A 24109-nucleotide genomic window follows, 5' to 3' on the forward strand; every position below is an offset into this window, starting at 1 on the left:
TGCCCGAGCTCTCCGGCGGCATTCCTCCTTTGCTGGAAAAACCGGTCATGGCTCGCAAGTTTCTCTGCAATGCGCTTGAACCAGTCTGTGCTCATCCTAAACCGGCGACGAAAATACGACTCCGGGTATGTGGGATTCTCCACGAAATAGTTATTCATCAATCTGTTATGGGCATCAATCCTATCTCTCCAAAAAATTTCCCGACCCATAACCGAACCACCGTGCTTCGGTTTTTATTGATATGCATAGCTATGATCATTGCAAGATCCTCCTCCTCTTCCATTTCAAATTCTTCTTCAGAAGAATCATACAACGAACTCATCTACAATGTTCAATACTATACTATAAAAAACTACAATTCAAAACATGCACCAAATTCATAAATTTGAAGCAATACATACCTTGTAGGCGTTTTGTCGAACACCTTGCGGGCGCGGCGCGCCAGCGAGCGGTGGGGCGCTGTTCCTCGGACGTCGGAGGCGCGCGAGGGCCGGCCGGACTAGGAGGGGTGGGGCGGAAGCGCGGCGGCGCGGGGAGACCGGGGAAGCGCCTGAACGGGGGGGGGCGGGCGGCGGCCGCAGCAGAGACAGGCCGGGGAAGCGCCGGCGGGCGCGGGCGGCGACGGCGGCTCGGGATAGGCCGGTGCAGCGCCGAACGGTGGCGCGAGCGGCGGTGGCGGCGCGGTCGGATGGGGCGGTCGCGAGAGTGCAGAGCGAGCACAGAGAGTGCACAACGCAGGAGATAGCAGGAGAGAGCGCATAAGAAAGAAGGAGCGAGCGCGGGAGAGTCGCGCGCGCGGGAGCCGGCGCAGCAAATAATGGGCGCGGGATTGCGTTTCGGCCATCGCGCTCAATTGGAAATGGCGCGCGCGCTGGAGCTGCCGCCGCGTCGCGCGTGCTAAATACAGTCTTTTTTACGGAGCGCGGCTGTTGGAGATGCTCTAAGTGCCCAACCTTCCTGAGTGGCAGTGCGTGTGTGAAAATATTATTTCTTTCTAATATCATTTGGCCATAATTCTTTCTCCTTCTTCAAGCTTTCATACTTGTTTAACAGATTCTCCTTCTAATTAATTAATCGACTTACCCAAAATTACAAATCCAGTCAACTTACATATAGGTATTGTGGTCACACATCACATGTACATATGTCTTATGTATGCTAGCTAGCCAGGCTTGGCTGTGAAGAAGTTCCTCCTCTTCACTGTCACCGCCAGCCCGTTCTTCATGTGGAGTACGATGGACAGCTTGGGCTTCACGGTGTGCCCCGGCACGGTCTCGAGGGTGAAGTTCCACAGCACGGTGGCGGCGACAGTCTTCATCTGCGTGAAAGCTACCTCCTTGCCGAGGCAGGTTCTGGGACCGGCGTTGAAGGCGATGAACTTGTAGGGCGGCTGGTGCCTCAGCTTCCCGTCGTCGGTGATCCACCTCTCCGGGCTGAACTCCATGCAGTCCTTGCCCCACACGCCCTCCATCCTGCCCATAGAATAGGAGTAGACAAGTATCTTGTCGCCGGCCTTTATCTCGTGACCGCTGGGGAGCACGTCGTTGTGTGTTGCCGCCTTGTGCGTGATGGGCACGGACGGGTAAAGCCTGAGGCACTCGCACAGCGCCGCGTGCAGGTACACCATGCTGCTCAGCTCGCTCGCGTCCAACACCACCATGTCGTCAACCTTCTTCCTTGCAGCGATCGGCGCTAGCTCGTCGAGGATCATCTGCTCGACGCGCGGGTTCTCGCACAGGAGGTAGAAAAACCACGATAACACGGCGCCGGTGGTGTCCCGGCCGGCAAACAGGAGGTTCACCGCGGTGTCACGCAAGAACTCGTCGCTGTGTTCGCTTGCGTCGTCGTTGCATATAAAGAAGGACAGTATGTCGGAGGATTCGGTGATGCCCTCGCCGCGGAGCTTGTGACCGGAGTACCTGCGTTTCACGATGGTGTCCGCGGCGAACCGGTCGATGATCCTACGAGCCACGGCCATCTTCTTCTCCGGGCCAAACCCATACCTGTACATGAGCCTCCAGCACGCCGGTGGGATGACGTGCCGGAGGAAGAGCGTCTCCAGCACGTCGTCCATGGCGCGTGCCAAGGGCAGGGAAGGGAGGCCGATCTGCAGGCAGCCGGGGTCGACCCCGAAGACGAGGTTGCATGTCATGTCGAACATGAGCCTGAGGAGCACGTCGTGCAGGTCACAACGGGCGCCAACGTCGGCAGCGTGCGCCAAGAAAGGGAGGAGGCTCCTCTCCACCTTGTCGCGGGTGCACCGTGCGGAGAAGGAGCGGAAACGAGGGCTGGCCATGATGAGCTGGGACTTGGCACGCTGCCGCCGCCAGGACTCGCCGTCGGCGTTGAAGATCCCGTCGCCCAGGACGTCGAAGATGTCGGCATATTCCTCGCCCCTTGGGTAGTTGATGGAGTTGGAGATGAAGATGTGGCGCACATTGGATGGGTCGCAGGTAAGGAAGAAGCGGACGCCGGTGAGCCCCATGTGAGCTGCGAAGTTGTAGCGCGTGGTAGCCAGGACGCCGGTGGCCCAGTCGTGCAAGTTGGAGACGTTGGCGAGCGTGGATAAGAGATGGCCAAGCAGCGGCCATTCCGTCGGCTCCTCCTTGGTTGTTTTCTTGGACTGGAGACGACGGTAGTACGAGAGGAAGCAGCAAACAAGTCCTACAAACCAGTACCAGTGCTCCATGCTCTAGTAGAGAATTATGCTTTATGCACGCATGCATGCATTCATGCAAGCTACTACTGTAATTTGCTCATGCATTCATCGGGTATTTATATCACATGCTTAATCAACTAGGCCGATCTGACAACACAAACACCACCAGAGGTACGGTGGTTCAGACATAGTCATCAACAAATCGCCTTCAAATTTATTCAGACAGGTGTAATCTGTTCAACTAATTTATCAATGAACCGATGTTGATCAATGAAGCCAGGTTACTTCTAGGTGAAAGGGATAGCTCAACCATACTGCTCATATATATTAGTAGGCACCAAAATGTTGTTAGTCCGAGATTAGCTTCGTTTGGACAGTACTTTGGCTTCCGTCTGGCCTTGCTGATGTACCTCAACTTTGTTTGGATGAGGATCTTCTTTCCAGCTCAAGCAATGAAATCTGTTTTAACCCCGCAAAACAAAAAGGTGGTATGCACAGTACGATCAAGATCGACGGTGGTTGAGGTGGGAGTATGCACTCCCAGTGATATCAAATAATTAATTTCCCTATATCCCTAAACAGTATGATGAACTTGTTTTTAGAAGGAACAGGCAAGAGATCAAATAAAGCGTAGTACTTACTTTACCTGATCTGAACAGGCAAGAGATCGATATAAAATTAAATGGACCTCTACCTGACCTCTAGCAGTACAATAATCACAACCAACCAAACCAACAGGAGCTTCATTACGATCAGCCTAGCTGTGCTGAAACCAATATACATCCAACCCAATCAAGTGCAGTTATGTCGAACTGTGTCTGTACCAACCACCATGTGGTATGCAACCCAAATTATTTGAAAAAGAATGTTGACTTGTACCAAGCACTGAAATACTTTAGGCCTTCTTCGGTTAATCCCTATCAGAAGGGGATTGAAGAGGATTTAAGAGAATTTGACCAAGGGCAAGCTTGGGCAATGATGGTTGAACAGCACAAGACTGACTATACATATGCACTAGTAAAAGTAAATCTACAATTTTTTTGTGGAGGTCATGGCCCCCAACAACCCACCCTTAGATCTGCCACTGCATCTACGTTATTTTTTTTAGAAAAGGAAAATGACCCCCGGCCTGTGCATCTGGTAGATGCATGCGGTCATTTTACTGATTATTCTAGAGGACCCTACAAAGTGTTACAACAATATGTCTGAATCCGTCATCTTCGCAACATCTGTCGCTACTCCTATCCATATGATGAAGGGGTGCTAGCTGGGCCACATATGCAGACCGCTTACCTAAGCCTAACATCAAAAGCCGGAAGCCCTAGCAGAGCCGGTCTAGCCATCTGCCACATACCGGGTCTAGGGCACACAACCGATCTGACGCACTCGTGTGCTGTCGCCGTCATCTTCCACCGGTCCATCTTCAGAGCAAATATTGAGGCTTCTACCTTGTGTAGCCACTCTCCCATCGATGTCACCATGACGCCATACATCTACCTCCTCCTGCGCGAGTCTATCTCCATGCATCGGATGCCGAGTCCCCACAGCGCCATGCCGCCGATATCTGTTGGGGAACGTTGCATGGGAAACAAAAAATCCTACGCACACGAAGACCTATCATGGTGATGTTCATCCACGAGAGGGAGATTGGATCCACATACCCTTGTAGATCGCGAAGCGGGGAGCGTTAAGAAACTCGGTTGATGTAGTGGTAAAGCTTCGTGATTCAAATCAGAGTCGTCCCACGATCCGTCCCACGATCCGTTCCGATCTAGCGCCGAACGGACGGCACCTCCGCGTTTAGCACACGTACAGCTCGATGACGATCTCGGCCTTCCTGATCCAGCAAGAGAGATGGATAAGTAGATGAGTTCTCCAGCAGCGTGACGACGTGCCGATGGTGATGATGATCTACTCCTGCAGGGCTCCGCCCGAGCTCTATAGAAATCCGATCTAGAAGAAGAACTACGTGGTATAGGTTTGAGTTGCACGTGGCAAAAGTTGTGTCTCAAAAGCCCTAAAACCACCATTATATATAGGAGGAGGGGAGGGGCTAGCCTTGGGGCTCAAGGGATCCCCAAGGGCGCCGGCCGATTGGGAGGAAGTGGACTCCCACCCCAATTCGGTTTGGGGGAAGGAGTCCACTCCTTCCTTCCCACCTCCCTCTTTCCTTGTTTTTTCTTTTTCTTTTCCTTTGATATTTTTCTCTTGTGGCGCCATAGCCCTCTTGGGCTGGCCTCACCAGCCCATTAAGGGCTGGTGCGCCACCCCAGGGTTACTGGGCTAACTCCCGGGTGGGTGGGCCCCTCCCGGTGAATACCCTGAACCCATTCATCACTTCCGGTACACTGCCGGTAATGCCCTAAATCTTTTATGTGACCAAATGAAACCATCATATATATCAATCATCATTTCCGGACCATTCCAAAAACCCTCGTGACGTCCGTGATCTCATCCGGGACTCCGAACAACCTTCGGTCACCAACACATATAACTCAACTATACTAAAACATCATCGAACCTTAAGTGTGCAGACCCTGCGGGTTCGAGAACTATGTAGACATGACCCGAGACACTCCTCGGTCAATATCCAATAGCGGAACCTGGATGTCCATATTGGATCCTACATATTCTATGAAGATATTATCGATTGAACCTCAGCGCCAAGGATTCAGATAATCTCTATCATTCCCTTTGTCCTTCGGTATGTTACTTGTCCGAGATTTGATCGTCGGTATCGCTATACCTATTTCAATCTCGTTACCGGCAAGTCTCTTTACTCGTTCCGTAATAAAAGATCCCGTGGCTTACACTTGAGTCACATTGCTTGCAAGGCTTGTATGTGATGTTGTATTACCGAGTGGGCCCAAGATACCTCTCCATCACACGGAGTGACAAACCCTAGTCTTGATCCATGCTAACTCAACGGACACCTTCGGAGATACCTGTAGAGCATCTTTATAGTACCCCAGTAACGTTGTGACATTTGATACACACAAGGTATTCCTCCGATGTCAGTGAGTTACGTGATCTCATGGTCATAGAAATGAATACTTGACACGCAGAAAACAATAGCAACAAAATGACACTATCACATGCTACGTTCATAGTTTGGGTCTAGTCCATCACATGATTCTCCTAATGACGTGATCCAGTTATCAAGAGACAACACTTACATATGATCAGAAAACCTTAACCATCCTTGATCAACTGGCTAGCCAACTAGAGGCTTGCTAGGAACATTGTTTTGTCTATATATTCACACATGTATCAATGCTTTCATTCAATACAATTATAGCATGGATAATAAACGATTATCTTGAAACAGGAAATATAATAATAACTATTTTATCATGGACTCTAGGGCGTATTTCCAACAGTCTACCACTTGCACTAGAGTCAATAATTTAGTCTCGCATCGCTATGCGATTTACATTGGAATGGATCTAACACCCATACAGTTCTGGTATTGATCATGCTTCGCTCATGGAAGAGGTTTAGTCAGCGGATCTGCTACATTCAGATCCGTGTGCACTTTGCAAATATTTACGTCCTCTCCTTCGACATAGTCGCGGATGAGGTTGAAGCGTCGTTTGATGTGTTTGGTCTTCTTGTGAAACCTTGGTTCCTTTGCTAAAGCAAGGGCACCAGTGTTGTCACAGAACAGAGCTATTGAATTTAGTGCGCTCGGCACAACTCCAAGATCCATCATGAACTGCTTCATCCAGACACCCTCCTTAACTGCCTCACAGGCAGCTATGTACTCCGCTTTACATGTAGAATCTGCTACGACGCTTTGCTTGGAACTGCACCAGCTTACCGCACCCTCATTAAGAATAAATACGTATTCGGTTTGAGACTTAGAGTCATCCGGATCAGTGTCAAAGCTTGCGTCGACGTAACCTTTACGACGAGCTCTTCGTCACCTCCATAAACGAGAAACATTTCCTTAGTCATTTTCAGGTACTTCAGAATATTATTGACCGCCGTCCAGTGATCCATTCCTGGATTACTTTGAAACCTACCTGCCATACTTATGGCCAGGCTAACGTTCGGTCTAGTGCACAACATTGCATACATGATAGACCCTACGGCTGACGCATAGGGGACGATACTCATCTTTTCTCTATCTTCTGCAGTTACTGGTCACCGAGTCTTACTCAACTTTATACCTTGTAATACTGGCAAGAATCCCTTCTTGAACTGTTTCATTTTGAACTTCTTCAAACTTTATCAAGGTATGTGCTTTGTGAAAGTCCTACCAAAGCCTCGATCTATCCCTATAGATCTTAATGCCTAGAATGTAAGCCGCTTCTTCTAGGTCCTTTATTGAAAAACATTTGTGTTAAAAACATTCTTTTATTAGTGTCAACAACATTCTTATATGATGAGGCGGAGAGAGTAGATGTAGAGGCCGAAGTCGGCCACCTTGATGTCGAAGTCGACATCAAGGACGATTGTGGTGGTCTTCACTACACGGTGCACCAAAGGCCACATCTGCCTCGAAAGCAATGTTGAGGTGGAGCGAACAATACCCGCTATGCCATGCGCTGGTCATGTAGGTGGTCGGCCACGGTGCCGTTGGGCACATACTCCTTGCTGCAGCCTCTACATGTACTCTCTCCTTGCTGCTGCTGCCTCTACATGTGGCAGGGCAGCCATTGGGCACATACTCCTTGCTGCAGCTCGACATGTCCCGGTAAAAGATGACATGGTTCGGGTGGGGCAGCCACGACAGGATCGCCACCTCGTTCATGAACTGCTCCACGTGCCGGGTTCTGTTGTTGTACAACCATTTTACGTCAACATGCAAGTGGCTACATGCAAAAGGTTAAGAACAGGTGTCTGTGTCTGCTTAGCAAGTGACTATTCGTCTGTCGAATCACAAGGAATGTAGATACACATTCTAAAGAACAAGTATCTACAGTAAAAGACCTTAGCTCAGGTCACTGTGAGACCTGACAATTCACCTTTGTGGAAGGGTCTCATGAGGACAAAGGCTGCTTTCTTTAACAGGACTAGATTCATCATAGGCAATGGTGAAAGTACTAAATTCTGGGAGGATACTTGGTTAGGAGAAGAGCCCTTGGCTCTTCAGTATCCGCAACTCTATAATATTGCACAACGCAAACAGGCATCCGTTGCGGCAGTATTACGAGAGACTCCTCTTAACATTCAGTTTCGTAGAGCCTTGATCGGAAATAGATGGGTTAGATGGTTACATCTAGTCAGAAGGCTAATGAATATTACCCTGTCTAATTTTCCTGATAGTATTCGTTGGAGGTTGACCACCAATGATACTTTCTCAGTGAAATCGATGTATGACCATATTATTGATACGTCACCTATTCCAAAGTCCATGAATATATGGAAGGTCAAAGTTCCCCTTAAGATAAAAATCTTCATGTGGTTTGTTCATTAAGGAGTTGTTTTAACTAAGGATAACTTGGCTAAAAGACACTGGAAAGGAAATAGAAGATGTAGCTTCTGTCAGACGCATGAGACGATTAAGCACCTCTTTCTGGACTGCCCTATGGCTAAACTCTTATGGTGCTCAATCCAAATTACTTTTAACATTGCCCCGCCTACTAGCATTAACATGTTATTTGGGACGTGGTTGGATGGGGTTAATGTACTTTACGCCAAACTAATTCGAGTTGGGACTTGTGCTCTTATGTGGGCTATATGGAACTACAGAAATGATCTAGTTTTTAACAGACAACACTATATTAATTTTTTGCAGGTCATCTTCAGGGCTACTGCCTTGATCCGCATGTGGTCCTTACTCACTTCTGTGGAAACCAGGGAGCCTTTGGTTACTGGGTGTGTCCGATGAAAGATGGTAGCTCAACTTATCTTTAACCGATATGGACGACGGCATTGCTCATAGGATAGGACCATAGGCATTTATACCGATTGTTATCATCAATGTTGGCGTTATGATCGTCTTGTAACTCCTTCTCATTTTATTTTTCTTCGGCTTTTCGGACTTCTTTGTATTTCTTTCAGACTATTTCGTACTTAATAAAATGGTTGCATGCATCACTGGATGCAGAGGCCGGGGCGATGCCTTCTTTTTGAAAAAACGCCAATACGCGTCCTGCAATTTCCTTGAACACCACATCAAAATCCAATGCCATCCGCAAGTTTATCGATATCAAACTCCAAGTAAACACCCGCAAGGTCAAAGTCTGAGGAAAGACCACATCAAAATCCGATGCCATCCACTCTTTCTCCAAGGTACAAGTTTATCAATGTCCAGCTCCTCGGTGATGTCAAAAACTCAATTTGCCACAGTTCACCTAGGTTGTGAGGAACCCGTCCCGACCCAATGGATAACGTCCAATCGTGCTGCTTACGAGCACTCCTTCTGCCCTGCCACCAAACTTACCTACGGACAGGAAGTAGGGATGCGATATATCCAAATGAGAGCGAGGAGTGTAGAATTTCTTGATGGGACTGGATCCTACCGCCGAAAAATCTGAGAGGAGACGAGATCGGTAGCGGTGGGATTGGGGAGATGAGGTAGTTGTGTGGGACGTGTGTTCGTGGGTCTCTATTCTTCTACTTTCTTTTGCCTTTTTCTAATGAGATGGGACAGGCCGTGTGACGGGTTTTCCTGGTCTTTCTATTGAGCGGAGAAAGGGTGGGAAGGGAGATCGAAGTAACTATTACGACAATAGATTTCCCTTTATAATTATACAAATCAACAGTCCACAACCTTCAAACAACCTATAATCCAAGGCTCATAGTCGATCATTCGAGGAACAAACAATCGCATGAGGCACGACACCGAAATTTGTTAACATGGCTCACCAACATAGCTACATCCTAGGGCATGACTTTTATGTTCCTCCTCGTTACATCGACACAATACCACACACATTCACCTGGGTGCCGCCGCACATAGCCCACTCCTTTGTGTATCTGTGCTATTATATATATGCTGGCATAGGTTACGTGCAGTGTCAACCCTCACGTTGTATAAGAGGCCTAAAACACAATTGTCTTACTCGAACACGTCACCATACCTTATCTAGACATATTTCAAATCCACAGGCCCAACTGTAACCTACTACCATTTATCTATCCATATGTGTTAGCATCACATGTACGTGTCTGCTAGTGTATGGTAGCTAGCCATCCACGCCGGCAAACTTCCTCCTCTTCACCTCTACCGAGAGACCGTTCTTCATGTGGAGTATGATGGACAACTTCGGCTCCACGACATGCCCTGCTACGACCTCAATGGCGAAGTTCCATAGCACGGCAGCTGCGACAGCCTTCATCTGGGTGAAGGCCACCTCCTTGCCGAGGCAGGTCCTGGGACCGCTGTTGAAGGCCATGAACTTGTAAGACGGCTCGTACCTCAGTTTTCCGTCATCGGTGAGCCACCTCTCGGGCCTAAACTCCATGCAGTCCTTGCCCCACACGCCCTCCATCCTCCCCATTGAGTAGGAGTAGATGAGTATCTTGTCACCTGCCTTTATCTCGTGGCCGCTCGGGAGCACGTCACCGGCCGTTGCCGCCTTGTGCTGGAATGGCACGGGCGGGTAGAGCCTCAGGCTCTCACACAACGCCGCGTGCAGGTACACCATGCTGCTCACCTCGCTCACGTCGAACACCACCATGTCGTCGTCGTTGGAGTTGGACAGCTTCTTCGTCGCCGCGATCGGTGCTAGCTCGCTAAGGATCCTCTGCTCCACGCGTGGGTTCTTGCATAGGAGGTAGAAGAACCACGATAGTGCCGTCCCGGTGGTGTCTCGGCCGGCGAGTAGGAGGTTCACCGCGGTGTCACGCAAGAACTCGTCGCTTGCATCACCGTTGAATATAAAGGACGACAACATGTCGGAGGATTCACTGATGCCCTCAACCTGGAGCTTGAGATCGGATCTGCGCTTGGTGATCATGTCTACGGCGAACCGGTCGATGGTCCTTCGAGCCACGGCCATCTTCTTCTCTGGGCCGACCTCATACCGGTACATGAGCCTCCAGCACGCCGGCGGGATGACATGCCGGAGGATGACCCTCTCCAGGACGTCGTCCATGGCGCGCGCGAAGGGCACAACGGGGAGGCCGATCTGCAGGCATCCGGGATCGACCCCAAAGACGAGGTTGCAGGTCATGTCAAAGGTCAGCCTTAGGAACACGTCGTGCAGGTCACAGCGGGCGTCGACGTCGGCAGCGTGCGCGAGGAAAGGGAGGAGGCTCGTCTCCACCTTGTCGCGGCTGCACCGTGCCGAGAAGGAGCGGAAACGAGGGCCAGCCATGAGGAACTGGGACTTGGCACGTTGCCACCGCCAGGAATCACCATCGGCGTTGAAGATGCCGTGGCCCAGGACGTCAAAGATCTCGGCGAACTCCTCGCCCTTGGGGTAGTTGAGGAAGTTGGAGGTGAAGATGTGGCGCACATTGGACGGATCGCAGGTGACGAAGAACCGCACGCCGGCGAGCCCCGCATGAGCTTGGAAGTTGTGGCGCGTGCCGGCGAGCACGGCGGTGGCCCAGTCGTGGTAGAACGGTCTCCTCATGTGAGCGATCATGCCGAAAAGATGGCCCACTAGTGGCCATTCGGTCGGCTCCTCCTTGCATGTTTTCTTGGACTGGAGATGATGGTAGTACAAGACGAGGGAGCAAAGGAGGGAGACCACGACACCTACCAACCAATCCATGGTAGTACAAGACGAGGGAGCAAAGGAGAAACATGGATGCATGCAGTGCTCGTGTGTTCATCGACTACTTATATCACATGCTTAAGTCGGAGGTGTATTCAGCAAATCGATATTGTACCCTGTTGAGTAATTAGACACAATTTCTATGATTAATTTGAGAATATAAAGCATGATGATACTAACTACCAACATGTGAAACTCTAACATATTAAATGCAGTAGACAACATGAATAGCAAATCGATATTGTACACGCACCCATGCTGGTGACATGCTATTCCCAGCCAGCCACACACTGCATGACTAACGCAAGAAAGAAAAGCCGGTGACGATCAAACACGTGGGTGGTTGAGAGACCGAAAGGGTTTCGGGAGGAATAAAGTTGATTTCGACTTCAACTTGCCATCTTGCAAACTTAATTCGTTGTGAGGAATCCAATGAATCGGAGAGCATGTACGAAGAGAATGAAACAAGGGAGACATTACGCCAATAATAGTTTTAATCAACGAATATGGCCATAATCAGCAATATTACACATACATAACTTTACATGAATTTTACAAATAGATGGAGTTTGATTGGAGATTAAGGAGACGAGGGTCCCACCCCCTTGAAAACAGGGATGGTTAGTTAGAAAGAAAAAAATTTAGTCAGCGTGTAACCATGTTTAACTCTTTGTATGTTTAGCATTTTTATGGACCGTAATATAATTAGGATCAAAATATCAAGTGTACGCCATAATTTTAGGCATGACAAAAACATGTCAACTTGTGTTCGCCGAGGATGCAAGCTTAGTTATTTGTTTTTGGTCAAAAGTTTACCTTGCTTACAAACTAATTTTTTTATCGTCACGTCAGCATAACAAGCTATCTTCCAGGCTCTATACGGAAAGGCTAGTATATATATGGATCCACAAGCCACAACCTATCAAGCTATTAATTGCGGCGGCTGCATTGTCAACCTCTACAGTCTGAGCCCAATCAAACTCAGACTCAATCTCCAAAAGACATCACATTTGGTGTAACCCTCTTTTAAGTCAGGTGTTCAAGTTAACTCTCGATTCCTCTACCCAACCCCGCCCCCGCGTCGCCCTCCTCTAACGGCACGGGGAAAATCTAGCCTGTGCCGCCAGACGTCCCTTAATTCCCCATCCTCCCTCGTTGCGCCGTCATCGGAGGCGCGCCGGTGAAGCCATGCCTGCCCTAGGAAGGTGGCGGCGGGGTGGATCTTGCGGTAACTTGGCGCGGCGGTCCATTGGTCCGGTAGTCGGTGTTGCTCGCGGGCGGCCTCCCCCGCAGGACCCCGCAGGTGGCGACTCCTTGGGCACCCTTGCGTCGTCCTCCTCTAGCGGCACAGGGGAAAACCCTAGCCTGCACTGCTAGACGTCCTCTCTCCATCCTCCCTCGCTGCACCGTCACCGGAGGGCGCTTCGGTGAAGCCGTGCCTGCCCTAGGAAGGTGGCGGTAGGGCGGATCTCGCCGTTGGCGCGGTGGTCCGGTAGTCGATGCTTCTCGTAGGCGGTTCCCCTGCAAGACCCCGCTGGCGGCAACTCCCTGGGCGCCCCCGCCGAAGACTCCCCCCCCCCCCCCCGCCGCCACGACCCCTACTCCAGCATGACCTCACCTGTCTAGGACGCATCCCCGACCATGGCCGTTTGCCTGCCTTCTTGTTGAAGGTTCACTACAACGGCTTGGGGGAGGTCGGATCTGGAGCCCTGTCCCGGTCTTTACCGTGTAGTTCCAAACAAAGAAGCTGAGTGCGTAGTAGCCTGACAGGCCTAGCCCCGGCATTATATTAGCTGGCCAGATCGCTTTGGTGCGAGAAATCGACGATCTGCGTGGCCTTCGGTCTGTGGCTCCTCTTTGATTTATCTATCGACGAGTTCCAGACTTCTCTTTCGAAGGAAAACGAAGACTCTGTGCATATGCTCTTTGAACACTTGATTGCATAAGAGCATCTCCAGCCGTGTCCCCAACAGGCTCCCAAGTCCTTTTTGGTCGCCGGCGTGAAAAAAGGCCCAGCCGTGCCCAGAAGCCTATTTTTGGCGGGTTAAGGCCTAATTTGGCCCCGGTGGTCCTAGTCTGAACCTGGCGCGCTGGGGACGCCCAGGGGTGCCGGGGGAAACGATTTTGGCACGATACGCGTGTGGACTCGCCGATTCAATGACTAGGCGTGGTCATTATCTTCACCGCCTCGTTTCTCGCGGGAATCAATGCGAAGTTTGCGCTGTCGGTCAGCCTTCCATTGATTCCTCACGGGCGGCGCACCGACACGTGTCCCGTCCACTCCTGCCACCCGTTCGCACGGCTGCTAGCCGCTACCCGGCCGCCCGCGGATATATAAGCCATCCCTTCCTTGCTGGTGGCCGCACACCTGTCGCCAGGCTTCTCACCCGCCGACGCCCCTCTCCCCCGCTCCTTTCGCCATCGGCGCTCCTCTCTTCACCAAGGGCCGAGGGCTACGTACCCCGGTGAAGGAGCGGCGGCCAACAGCTTTGGCCGCTGCCACCTGCACCAGTCTGAGGCCCGTCTCCTCTACGAGGCGGACTACCCAACGCCATCGGACATGCGGGTGCGGGATCATGGAGGGTGAGCGTCGCCGGAGTCTCGGTGCCACCGCCGCCCTCTGGAGCTGACAGACGCGTGGAGATCACGCGCATCCGGTCATCGCTGTCGGAGAGCTCGTGGAACCAGCCGAGGTATGCCCCCGACAACAACACGTTATGGACGACGTACTTTGAACACCGCCACGTCGACCAGCTTGCCACCACCAACGGTGCTGACCCCGCGGCCGCTTCAACTCCGAGGGACGACGCCAATGATGGGGCGTCCCCTGTCGCAAGTTGGAGGCCGTCGTCGAGCACATTGAGGGCGACAACTCGCCATGTTTGGAATACCCGATGCCCCGTCCTTCTCCCACCGCCGCGACAGTTCTTAGACGCCGAGGCGCATGGAAACGTCGTCTTCCTCCCCGTCTGGCTTCCGCTCCCGCTCCTGCGGGTCGCCGACGCTCCTCCCCGTCAAGCCGGAGCCACGGGAGACCCCGCTCGGGCGGCGAACGCGCAGCAACGGCGTCGTCATCAACGAGGACGGCTCCTCCTCCCGCCTCGTCAAGCCGAAGACCAAGTCGTACACATGAGTGCCAACTAGGCAGCAGGATTCACGAAAATTCTCGATTGCCGGCCGTGGAGGCCAGCAGCGACAAGGCGACGGCAAACTGGAGGGACGAGGCACGCGGCCGTGTACCAGCTTGAATTTGAATATGCGTGTACATAGAGAAATTCAAGTAATCAGGAGTTACCTTCTTTTCTCTTCCTCTTTTCAATCTTCTTAATTTTTTTCTTCTAAATTGGCCATCTTGATTCATTAAGAAAGAGGAAGAGTGTTGCTCCAATAATATACAGAAAACCCAGCGAAAATCCTTACACTAGTGCACACAGGACATAAACGGACGACCTTACAATTGAGGGGTCTCACAAAGGAGAAAACTAGTCAAAGGAGACGGAAACAAGGTCTGACCTGATGGCAACTCATTGAGACGGCCAAGAGGTTATATTCATGAAGTATCCGAATGGGATAGTACCACCTCCATGATCTTCCCTTAAGTAATCCTAATTAAGGTTATATGAACAGAACTATAATTTGTTTTTACATATCTCCTTGTAAATCTAGTGCATCAGGTGCAACTAACAAGTGTACCAAGGGTGTTCTTGTAAGAGTTTATTTCTTTTCATATTTGGCCTTGGGCCTAAGAACAGTGCGACCAACGAGTTGAAGTGTGTTGAGTTACTGCGTGCAAGATTGCTTGAAGGAAGAGCTTATATATATTCGTCTTGTTTTCTTGCGGATTGACATAACCTTATGGCATCAATTTAAAAGAAACTTGGCTGTCTTTTATAAACATCTGCACTTTGAAGAGAGTGTACATATGAGGAGACAGTAGACGTGACTGAGGTGGGTAGTCGGGCGTTGCTTTGAATGCCTAAACAGTTTTCTGGAAGCCAGTGTGGCAAATTGGATACGCAATCTCGAGCGATAGAGAGTAGTATATTTGCATGATTTTTGACACCCAATATTTCATCCGTCCGAAAATATTTGTTACAGGAATGGACGTATCTAGATATATTTTAGTTCTAAATACATTCATTTATACGATAAGTAATTTCGGACGGAGGGAGTATTTAGCAACGATTTCTTCGGAAGCAGTTGGCTGGTCAATCTGGAGCAAGCACTGATACTTTTGTGCGTGACAATGCAATACGTATCCTGACGGATTCTCCACGGCACCAACCGTAGCTGTAACCTGTGTTAACAGGTTATTGAGCTGTTGGTACTTGGCTTATGATCTGGAGCTTTCATGCTTTTGCGTCTGACCTTTCTGTGTGTCATCCTGCTAGATAGCTATCGTCCTTCTTGCGCATGCCGGTACGTTTATTTTACTGTGGAGAACTTTTTTTTGCGCAAGTGGCTCTCGTAGAAAACATACTTCATTCGGTCCGTAATGCAGTGTCTATAGTTCTTGTTAGGAAGTTGAATTTTATAAACTTGGACCAAGTTTATAGAGAAAATTATCAACATTTTAGAATGCCGAATACACAACATTATATACATCATGATACATATTTTCGTACTATATATGACTGGTATTTGTAGATATAGATAACTTTCTCCCTAAAATTAGTCAAACTTTACAAACTTTAACTTCTGGAAAAATATATAGGCAGTAGATTTTTTTTTTATAGAAAAGGAGGTTAAACCTCCGGCCTCTGCATCAATCGATGCATGCAGTTATCTTTATTAATTATTCCATAAAGGTCTAACAAGAGTATACATCAATCTACCCAAAGCTACCACTCACATCTACAAACTCGATAATGTGAAGTGCTCTCACTCCACATATCTCAGACCGCTGTTGTCGCCAATCCATCCACATAACGTATCGGGAGCAACAACCGGTGCAGCACACCTAAAACGCACACCTCACGCACACGTTTTACAAGCCGCCATCATCATCGAACCATTGACCCATCTTCAGGAAAGAGATCTGCATCATCCATGCCAGTCCAAACATCCGTCGACGCCACCACGGCGTCCAACGGCGCCACCGCCCTGGGCTCATCCGTCCACATGCGAAGACTCCAATAGATCTTTCGTGCGTAGCACCTGCCGGCCGAAATTCCAGGCATGACTTGACAGCTCCACCGAAATTTCGTGCAAGACGAAGCCGCTCCACCTCCTGCCTCAGTCTGCCAGCGCTGCTCCACAAACGATGCTCCCAAGAGAGAAACGGCACCGCAGTACCGCCATGGTCCGATCTGGAAGACCAGATCCTAGGGTTTCCCCCGAAGCAGTGCCCACCACCAGCAACCGTTCAGGACCCACACAGTGCCCACCACCACTCTGCCCTCTAGGCGACGCCTTCAGGAAGGTCACGACGTCAAGGACGCCGCGGCCGCCCACCGGAGTTAGGGTTTTCACCCGAGAGGCACGGAAGGGGAGCAGAGGAGAAGATGTATACCGACGTCTTCAAAAAGAATAAGGGCGCCCTTGAGCGTCGTCGTCGGCGCGGCCGGCCTGGGCCAACTAAGGGGTTTCCCCCAATCCGAATCTCCTCCACCGGCTTGACCCACAGGTAGGGCCCCGGCAACCACGCCGGCACTACCAAGAATCTGCAGGAGAGAGGCCCACATCAGGGCCGCAGGACAGCGGCCAGATCTGGCGCCGCCGGCCGCCATAGCAGCCACGTGACGGCTGACTAGGCAGCAGCCGAGGAAGGGGAGCAGCACACCTCCACAACGACGATTCCAAGAAAGATAGCGGCACCCGCGGGCGTCGCCGTCGCGGCTCCGATGATGACTAGAGGAAGGATCTCTCCCGGAGCTGTGCTGAGCATCCACCGCCACCGACCCGCTGAGCATTGCCGCCACGCACCACCACGACCCCCAGGCAGGGTCACGGGTCACCGCACCGCGCGCGCTGGCCACCGCAGTCGCGCCTAGCCGACGCTCTCTGCCACCGCAGCCGCGCCCGGCCGCTCCCTACCACCATGGTCGCGCGCCCCGCACAAGATCCAGCCATGGCAGCCCCGGATCCGTCGTCAGGCGCCGTCGGTGGGCGAGATCTCGCCGGATCCCGCAGCCGCCGACGCGGGGCGCCGCGGCCAGAGCCCGAGGGCCGAAGCGAGTGGCCCCGCCACCGCCATCCTCGGGGCGCGCGCGGCTTCGCCGGCGTCCCCTCTGGCAGCGGCGAAGCGGGGAGGGGGCGGAGAGGGGGGCCGGTGGTGGCGCGGGAGGGTTGGCCGGTGACGACGCGGGGAGGGGGTGGAGATGGGGGCCGGTGGCGGCGCCTAGGCAGTACATTATGGAACAGAGGGAGTAACATTGAGAACAAGTTTCGTATATGTATACTTGTTATGACACATAACCTACATTTTATTGATCAAATTAGTGGTCAAAGTTAAACTATGGAAGTAACAAGCTTATTGTATAATTATTACAAAATAATTGTTGGGTACAGGGAAATAATTGTTGGGTACTTGGATATTCGAAGGATGCTCTTATGTTGATTTCTCAATGGTTAAATGGATTATTATTATATATTGGACTATTTGTGCATGCGTGCTGTTGATGCATGTGTGCCTGCTGCTTGAGGAAAACATTAGAATACATCTATGCATATGCAAATAGAGGAATCTGTAAATTTGATACATGTGATTATCTTTAAGCCAGCTTCGAATTTTAGAATAAACACAAGCTAAAAGCTACTACTTGCTCATGGCGACTACTTGCAGGAAGGCGAACCCAGTGTAGGAGATCCTTCGACGTGAAGACAGGGTGGAAGAAAGGCATGAAGATCACCTTTCTAATTCTAAATGGAAGGATCTGTCCGGTACATTTATGTATTCTAAAAGGTTATACTGGTATGTACTTCTATATTAATTGAAGTTATATTTTTCAGATATTTCACTTCTCTGCATGAGCTAAGGCACCATTTTATTTGAACATAAAAAATGAACTCGACAATGTCATCTGATGTGCACCATAATCCTCATGGTACATGTTTAAATTGATTGGTATTGCACCTTTATAATATATATGCATCCGACTCTTGCATTCTCGAGAAATGTATCATAACCCGCAGTTTACTTCTTATAATTTGATAATGTGCTCCCACCCCATCCATGAGATTGGCAGATGGGGCCGGGGCGACTGGCCATTGAAATAACCCTGGGGCATTCTCTCGTCTCGACACACGGGCTATTTTCCTTTTTTTCCCCATCGATAAAATGTCACAAAGATATTTAGTATGCACACAGCCTAATAGAAAAAGTCCCTGTGATAATGATCAACTCCTCTTAGCAGGACCACACAAACCACTAACAAAGACAACACCCGGAAAACGAAAAAGGTCTCCAAAAGCAACGCCTCCAAGAAGGTAACAATGCACAAATGTCATCGTGGCCCGATTCAAGATCTTAGGATTCCACACCATAGAAAATATGAGCTCTCAAAACAATACCTTCAGCAAGGCAATTGCGAGGTACAACCAATAAAGGTCGGACCTTAGATTTTCACCCCGAAAGTCAAGACTTACCACTCGAGGAGCACCACCAAAAATGAAAACTGACAGTGCTGCCGCCCTCACATGCCACTGATGCTCATGAAAGTTATCAACCACCAGGCAGATGGGTACCATGTCCAGAGAGGACGGAATGTTCTGCAAGCCGATTCCGAGCACCGGCCTGTCAAGCATTGTCTCCGAGGCCCCCTCCTCCATTACTGGTCCTTCAATCTCAGCCATCGTGCCCTTCTCCATCGCCGTCTACACCATAGAAATCGAGATACCGACATATTTCATGGTTTCAACAAACAACAGAGCTTCGTGCCGCGTACTCATGAAGCCGCGTAGGTTAATATGCAGGCGCACGTTTGAATTCTCAGATCCAATTATCCAGGGGTATTTTTTGCCAATCCCTGAAGGTTTTCGACAGAAGTTTTGGAAGACGTCAAAGGCCAGATCAAAAAGAACCGATCACACAAACCGTTGCCTTGCTGTGAGAAGAAAACTAGGACCACCACCTTTATTCGCAAGACCAGTAGCCCCCACACCAACCAGTGTAGTACAGAAGCGACCAGTGTAGCCGAGGCCACAACCAACCTCCCGCGCAGGACATGGCCCAAATCCGCTACGTGCAGGAGATCACGGCCACACCGGCTGCACGACACCATCTCCTCGTAGCAGGTCCATAGATCCGCTGCCTGCCGGAGATCACGGTGCCGCACCACCACCCTGCACCCACAGTCCGCGCCTCACCTCTCCCGTGATGCGCCGTCGTGGAGCACCTCTCCTGCCCATCGTCTTCGACGGGATGGGCGTCGCCACCGCCGCTGGGGAGGCAGCAGCTGTGAACTGAGTGGAAGAGATCGCCAGGGTTCTAGGGTCCGACAAGCGGAGGGCCTCCAGAGCCGCTCGGAAGGGTTCTAGCCCAGTTCCGCCATCATGGGTTATTTTGCTAGCTACAATTAAAAAAACTTTAGGGGCTTTGAGTTGAAATGCTGGTATCAAAATCTGTTGATTTTTTTTTCAAACGTGCTCTCATTTCACTGATCTATGAAATGCCATATTCATTTTGTAATAATAAATGGGCCAGAAAATAAGACCAGGGGGAATAATTTAGCACTAAAAGTCACACTTAAGATAGTGTATCCCAAGAGCAAAGGAACCACCAAATCTGATAGTAGTACTACAAAAACTCATCATTGACACATCAGTACGAACACTAGCATAAAATAAGACCTACAAAGGTAGACTATTACAAGACAACACGACAGAAAAAAGAAGACATGATCTTAGTATGCATTACACACGATCACACACTTCCACGATTCCCAGAGCTATTTTTTTCAAAGATGTGAGCTAAATATATTAACTTGCGAATGGGATACGCTGCGTAGCGCGCAAGACGAGCTTTGTCTTGTTGCTGAGGGCGATACCAAACGCCTGGGCAAATCCTCCTTCCGAGCGCGCAAGACGAGCTTTGTCGAGCTCCTCCGGTCTCCTGCCGCCTGGGGGCTGCCAGTCAAAGTGGTAGAGAAGGCTGGCGAGCAGCAGCTCCATGTTAGCGAGGCCGAGCGGCAAATCCTCCTTCCGGACCCAAAGGGAAGGTACTCGAAGTGGCCGCCCTTGAAGTCCATGGCAGAGGCGCTACTCTCCTGGAACCTCTCCGGCTTGAACGCCTCGGCATCCTCCCAGTAGGCATCCGCCCAAACATTCACGAGAACCTTCGTACCCTCCGGGATGTGGTGTCCCATCACCTCGCATGGCTTCCGGCACTGCCGCGGCAACAGGAACGGCAACGGCGCGTGTAGCCACAAGGTCTCCCAGATCACCAAGTGGAGGTAGCTCAACCGCCTGCCATTAACAAGCGAAGGCACTGTCTTAAAAATCATAGTAATTTGAAAAGTCAGAAATGTCATTTTTGCCGCGAGCAACAAGCAAGTAACAACTCCCTCTTATTTATATGAATCAACCAATGTGTAGAGTTGACTGTGGAAAATAGCACAGCGCGAGGTTAACAACCTAGTCTTGTCTTTATGGTTTTGTTTCACAGATACTTTACTGGCAATGAAAAGCCTTCACAAAATTAGTGTTCCTCCTTTTCAGATGTAGAGGCCGGGGTATTCCTCCTTTACAAAGAAAACTAAGTTAGTGTTTCTTTATGCAATTGTAAGATTGTACAATTTAACTTTAAAACCTCCTATATACGCTTCAAGATGTAATCAAAGTAGCAAGCTCTCTACATGCGTCATCACCCTTGCCAACTTATTGAAGATAAGGATAAAGCAAAGCCTGCACTAAGTTGGTGTCGGCAGCATCTTATGTGCCATGGTGGCGCTTCTTGCTGTCTTCCCATTGTACTTAACCTATTATACTAGCTACTAGTTGATTTTTTTTCTTCCCAGGGAGACAGCTAATTATGCCGCCCTGGCCAATGAGAAAGAGAGGAGGACAAGGAAGTACATAGGAAATAGAGAGTCACAACTCTGACGTCAATCCTTTAAAATTTGTGCACCATGTTTATTCAAATGGCATGCAATTGTGCTTGCACTGTGAAGTTCGCAATGGCACCAGCGCGAGGTTAACAACGTAGTCTTGTCTTTATGGTTTTGTTCCACGGATACTTTACCGACAACGAAAAGTTTAGCTAATCGTACAGGAGAGATTACATCAATATTAACAAATCCCAACCTACCGTACTTTATTCTCTAACAATTTTGTTGGACTAGAACTTTACAAATCTTACATCTTTTTCAATAGAAATACCTCAGCAGATAATAGCATCTCAATAATTATATGAGCCCGCAAGATTATTGATATACATAAAATATGTATGTCGGCACATAATGGTGTTGGAGCAACCATGGACGTCACACGATGGACACTGGCATAACACGTAGTGGCATAGCAAGATTTAGCACAGTGCCATAGCGGTCGCTGAGGTCCAAATCCTCGGGTGTAATCCCATCAGGTAGTCTCCATTCCATTTTGTGGACAAGTGAGGCTAGCAATAGCGGAACCGATCGCAGAGCGTAGTCCATTCCAGGGCAGACCCTCCGTCCGGCGCCGAATGGCCTATAGGTATTGTCGCCCTTGCCTTGAAAGTGCACGGCCTCACCTGCACCTACAGCCAGGAACCTTTCAGGCACGAACTTGTCAGGTTGAGGCCACATCGCAGGGTCTCTTCCGATTGCCCACAAGTTGACAACGACACCTGTTCCGATCGGGATGGGGAATCCACCCAGTGAGACTCCGTCGGCAGCCACCTCCCGTGGTATCAATGGTACTGCTGGGTGCAGCCGCAATGTCTCCTTCACCACGGCGTGGAGGTAGGGAAGGTTGTCGAGGTCGCTCTCCTTAACAAAATCACTGGACCCAACTGCAAGGCATGCTGAGAGCTCGTTTCGCACCTTGTCCATCTTCTCTGGGTGGCGCAGTAGCTGCGCCATAGCCCACTGCACAGTAACTGTGCTCGTGTCACTTGCCGCGATGAACATATCCTGTACAGAAATAAAACAAATGAACATTCGACATGCATACAATATATGCAAACGGAAAAGGTACACAATGAACATACGTACTGTTAGGAACGTGACTATTTCTTGGCGCGTGAGCTTGGACATGGCATGTCGCATGAGGAGAATGTCCAAGACGTCGTTGGTGTTCTTACCGCCGGTGCTAGTTCTAGCTAACCGGCGCTGAATGATCTCTTGGTGAAAGAACTTGAAGAGTTTGGCGAGATGTATGGAAATGCGGCGGCGCGAGCCAAGGAGGTGGTCAATTGGTGCAAGGAAGGGGAAGGCGTCGGAGACGTTGGATTTTGACCACTCCTCTAAAACCGGCACTATGAGTCCCCTAAAAGGTTGGGGCCCCGGCATGCACAAGTCCACCACATCCTCAGAAAAGAGGATGTTGGATATGACATTGAGCACCGTGCGGTTCACGGCCTCCCTGATTACGACCGGCGTGCCAGTGCCAGAGCATGCCCTTAAGTGCTCGGTGAGATGCCCGGCATGGCATTCCAAGATGGGCCGGATTGTATCCAAGCCCCGGCCAGAGGAGAAGCGGGCGCCCATGATGGTGCGGTCTTGCTTCCACAATGGGTTGGAGCTTGGAAGGAAGACCATGGACGTCGCGCCATACGACATGGCATGAACGGTGTCCGGCACAAGCCTGGACGCGAGTGCTGCATCATTTTTGGCAAGGGCCTCGTGAGCCGCAGCGGCTGAGGACACCACGACGATGGTGCGGGTCAGACCGAGGCGGAGGGACAAGACGGGTCCATAGGTTTGAGCGAGGGAGGCGAGCGCGGAGTGCGGGTTGTTGCGGAGCGGGCCAATGACATAGAGAAGGTTGCCGAGGATGGGGTAGCCGGCAGGGCCGGGAGGCCAAGTAGGAGAAACTCTCTTTTTGTTGTGTTTGTGCAGGATGTGCACTACATGAACGGTGATCACAGCTACTATACAAGCCAGCAATGCAGAGAACCACATTGTTGGCTTAGTTGTGTGGAGATGAGTGCCATCATGTGTTGTAGTACGTATTTATACATGATGATCTGCGCTGACCACGCGAACCACGTTTTCACCTGCCACTCGCCCAGTTCACAAGTTGGCTAACCACGCGAACCGCGCTTCACATATTTTATTTTTATCCAGCAATAAGCAGAAGAGCATCATACAAATCACATGGTGATCACTGCATTAGATTATAACACATTATGTGGGTGAGCATTGAAAACGACCGCTATGGAAAATATTAGTGCTATCACCTCTTTAGCTTTTCCTCCCCTATTTCTTCACGGTGAGCTGGTGGATTCGCCTCTGGCATCCGCCGTTCCGGTTAGTACCTTAGTTCATGGTTTTTGAATCCTTGCAGGTATGATCACCACTTTAGATTATGACACCTATGTGGGTACGAACATAGAAAATGGTACATAAGGAAAGTATTAGTGAAATTAAATTGAGTGACGCGCTTTGATGCTCGGGCTACGTCGAACATTTTTTTTAAATATTTTAAAAACGACCGGTATGGAAAATATATTACTCCTTTAGCTACAAGTGGATGCCCGATAACAGTCTCTTGTGGGCCCTGCTCAATGGCCTAAAAATGCTAGAAAGTGAAAGCACAACAAATTGGACGGCATACCACGGACACACAAGGCGTCAAAGGAATCGCCACAGGAGTTAGTAAATTTTCCGTCAACCTCAAACAAACGGCAAAGGCT

At 50.1% G+C, this 24109-nt stretch overlaps 3 protein-coding genes across 3 annotated transcripts; all 3 read right to left on the reverse strand.

Moving 5' to 3' along the window:
• Positions 1-971: 971 nt before the first annotated feature.
• LOC123429015 (noroxomaritidine synthase 2-like) lies at positions 972-2747 on the reverse strand. The gene has a single exon (XM_045113085.1). The coding sequence runs from the start codon at positions 2687-2689 to the stop codon at positions 1163-1165; it is 1527 nt and encodes a 508-aa protein (XP_044969020.1). The 5' UTR covers positions 2690-2747; the 3' UTR covers positions 972-1162.
• Positions 2748-9620: 6873 nt separating this feature from the next.
• Positions 9621-11446, reverse strand: LOC123429016 (noroxomaritidine synthase 3-like). The gene has a single exon (XM_045113086.1). The coding sequence runs from the start codon at positions 11371-11373 to the stop codon at positions 9796-9798; it is 1578 nt and encodes a 525-aa protein (XP_044969021.1). The 5' UTR covers positions 11374-11446; the 3' UTR covers positions 9621-9795.
• A 10288-nt stretch (positions 11447-21734) lies between these two features.
• LOC123429018 (cytochrome P450 76M5-like) lies at positions 21735-23380 on the reverse strand. Its single transcript, XM_045113088.1, has 2 exons — positions 22467-23380; positions 21735-22385 (listed from the first exon to the last, which is right to left on the reverse strand). Exons 1-2 carry the CDS (start codon positions 23373-23375, stop codon positions 21756-21758), a joined length of 1539 nt encoding a protein of 512 aa, XP_044969023.1. The 5' UTR covers positions 23376-23380; the 3' UTR covers positions 21735-21755.
• Positions 23381-24109: the final 729 nt, after the last annotated feature.

Source organism: Hordeum vulgare, chromosome 2H (genome assembly GCF_904849725.1).
Source record: "Hordeum vulgare subsp. vulgare chromosome 2H, MorexV3_pseudomolecules_assembly, whole genome shotgun sequence".
Lineage (NCBI taxonomy): Eukaryota > Viridiplantae > Streptophyta > Magnoliopsida > Poales > Poaceae > Hordeum > Hordeum vulgare.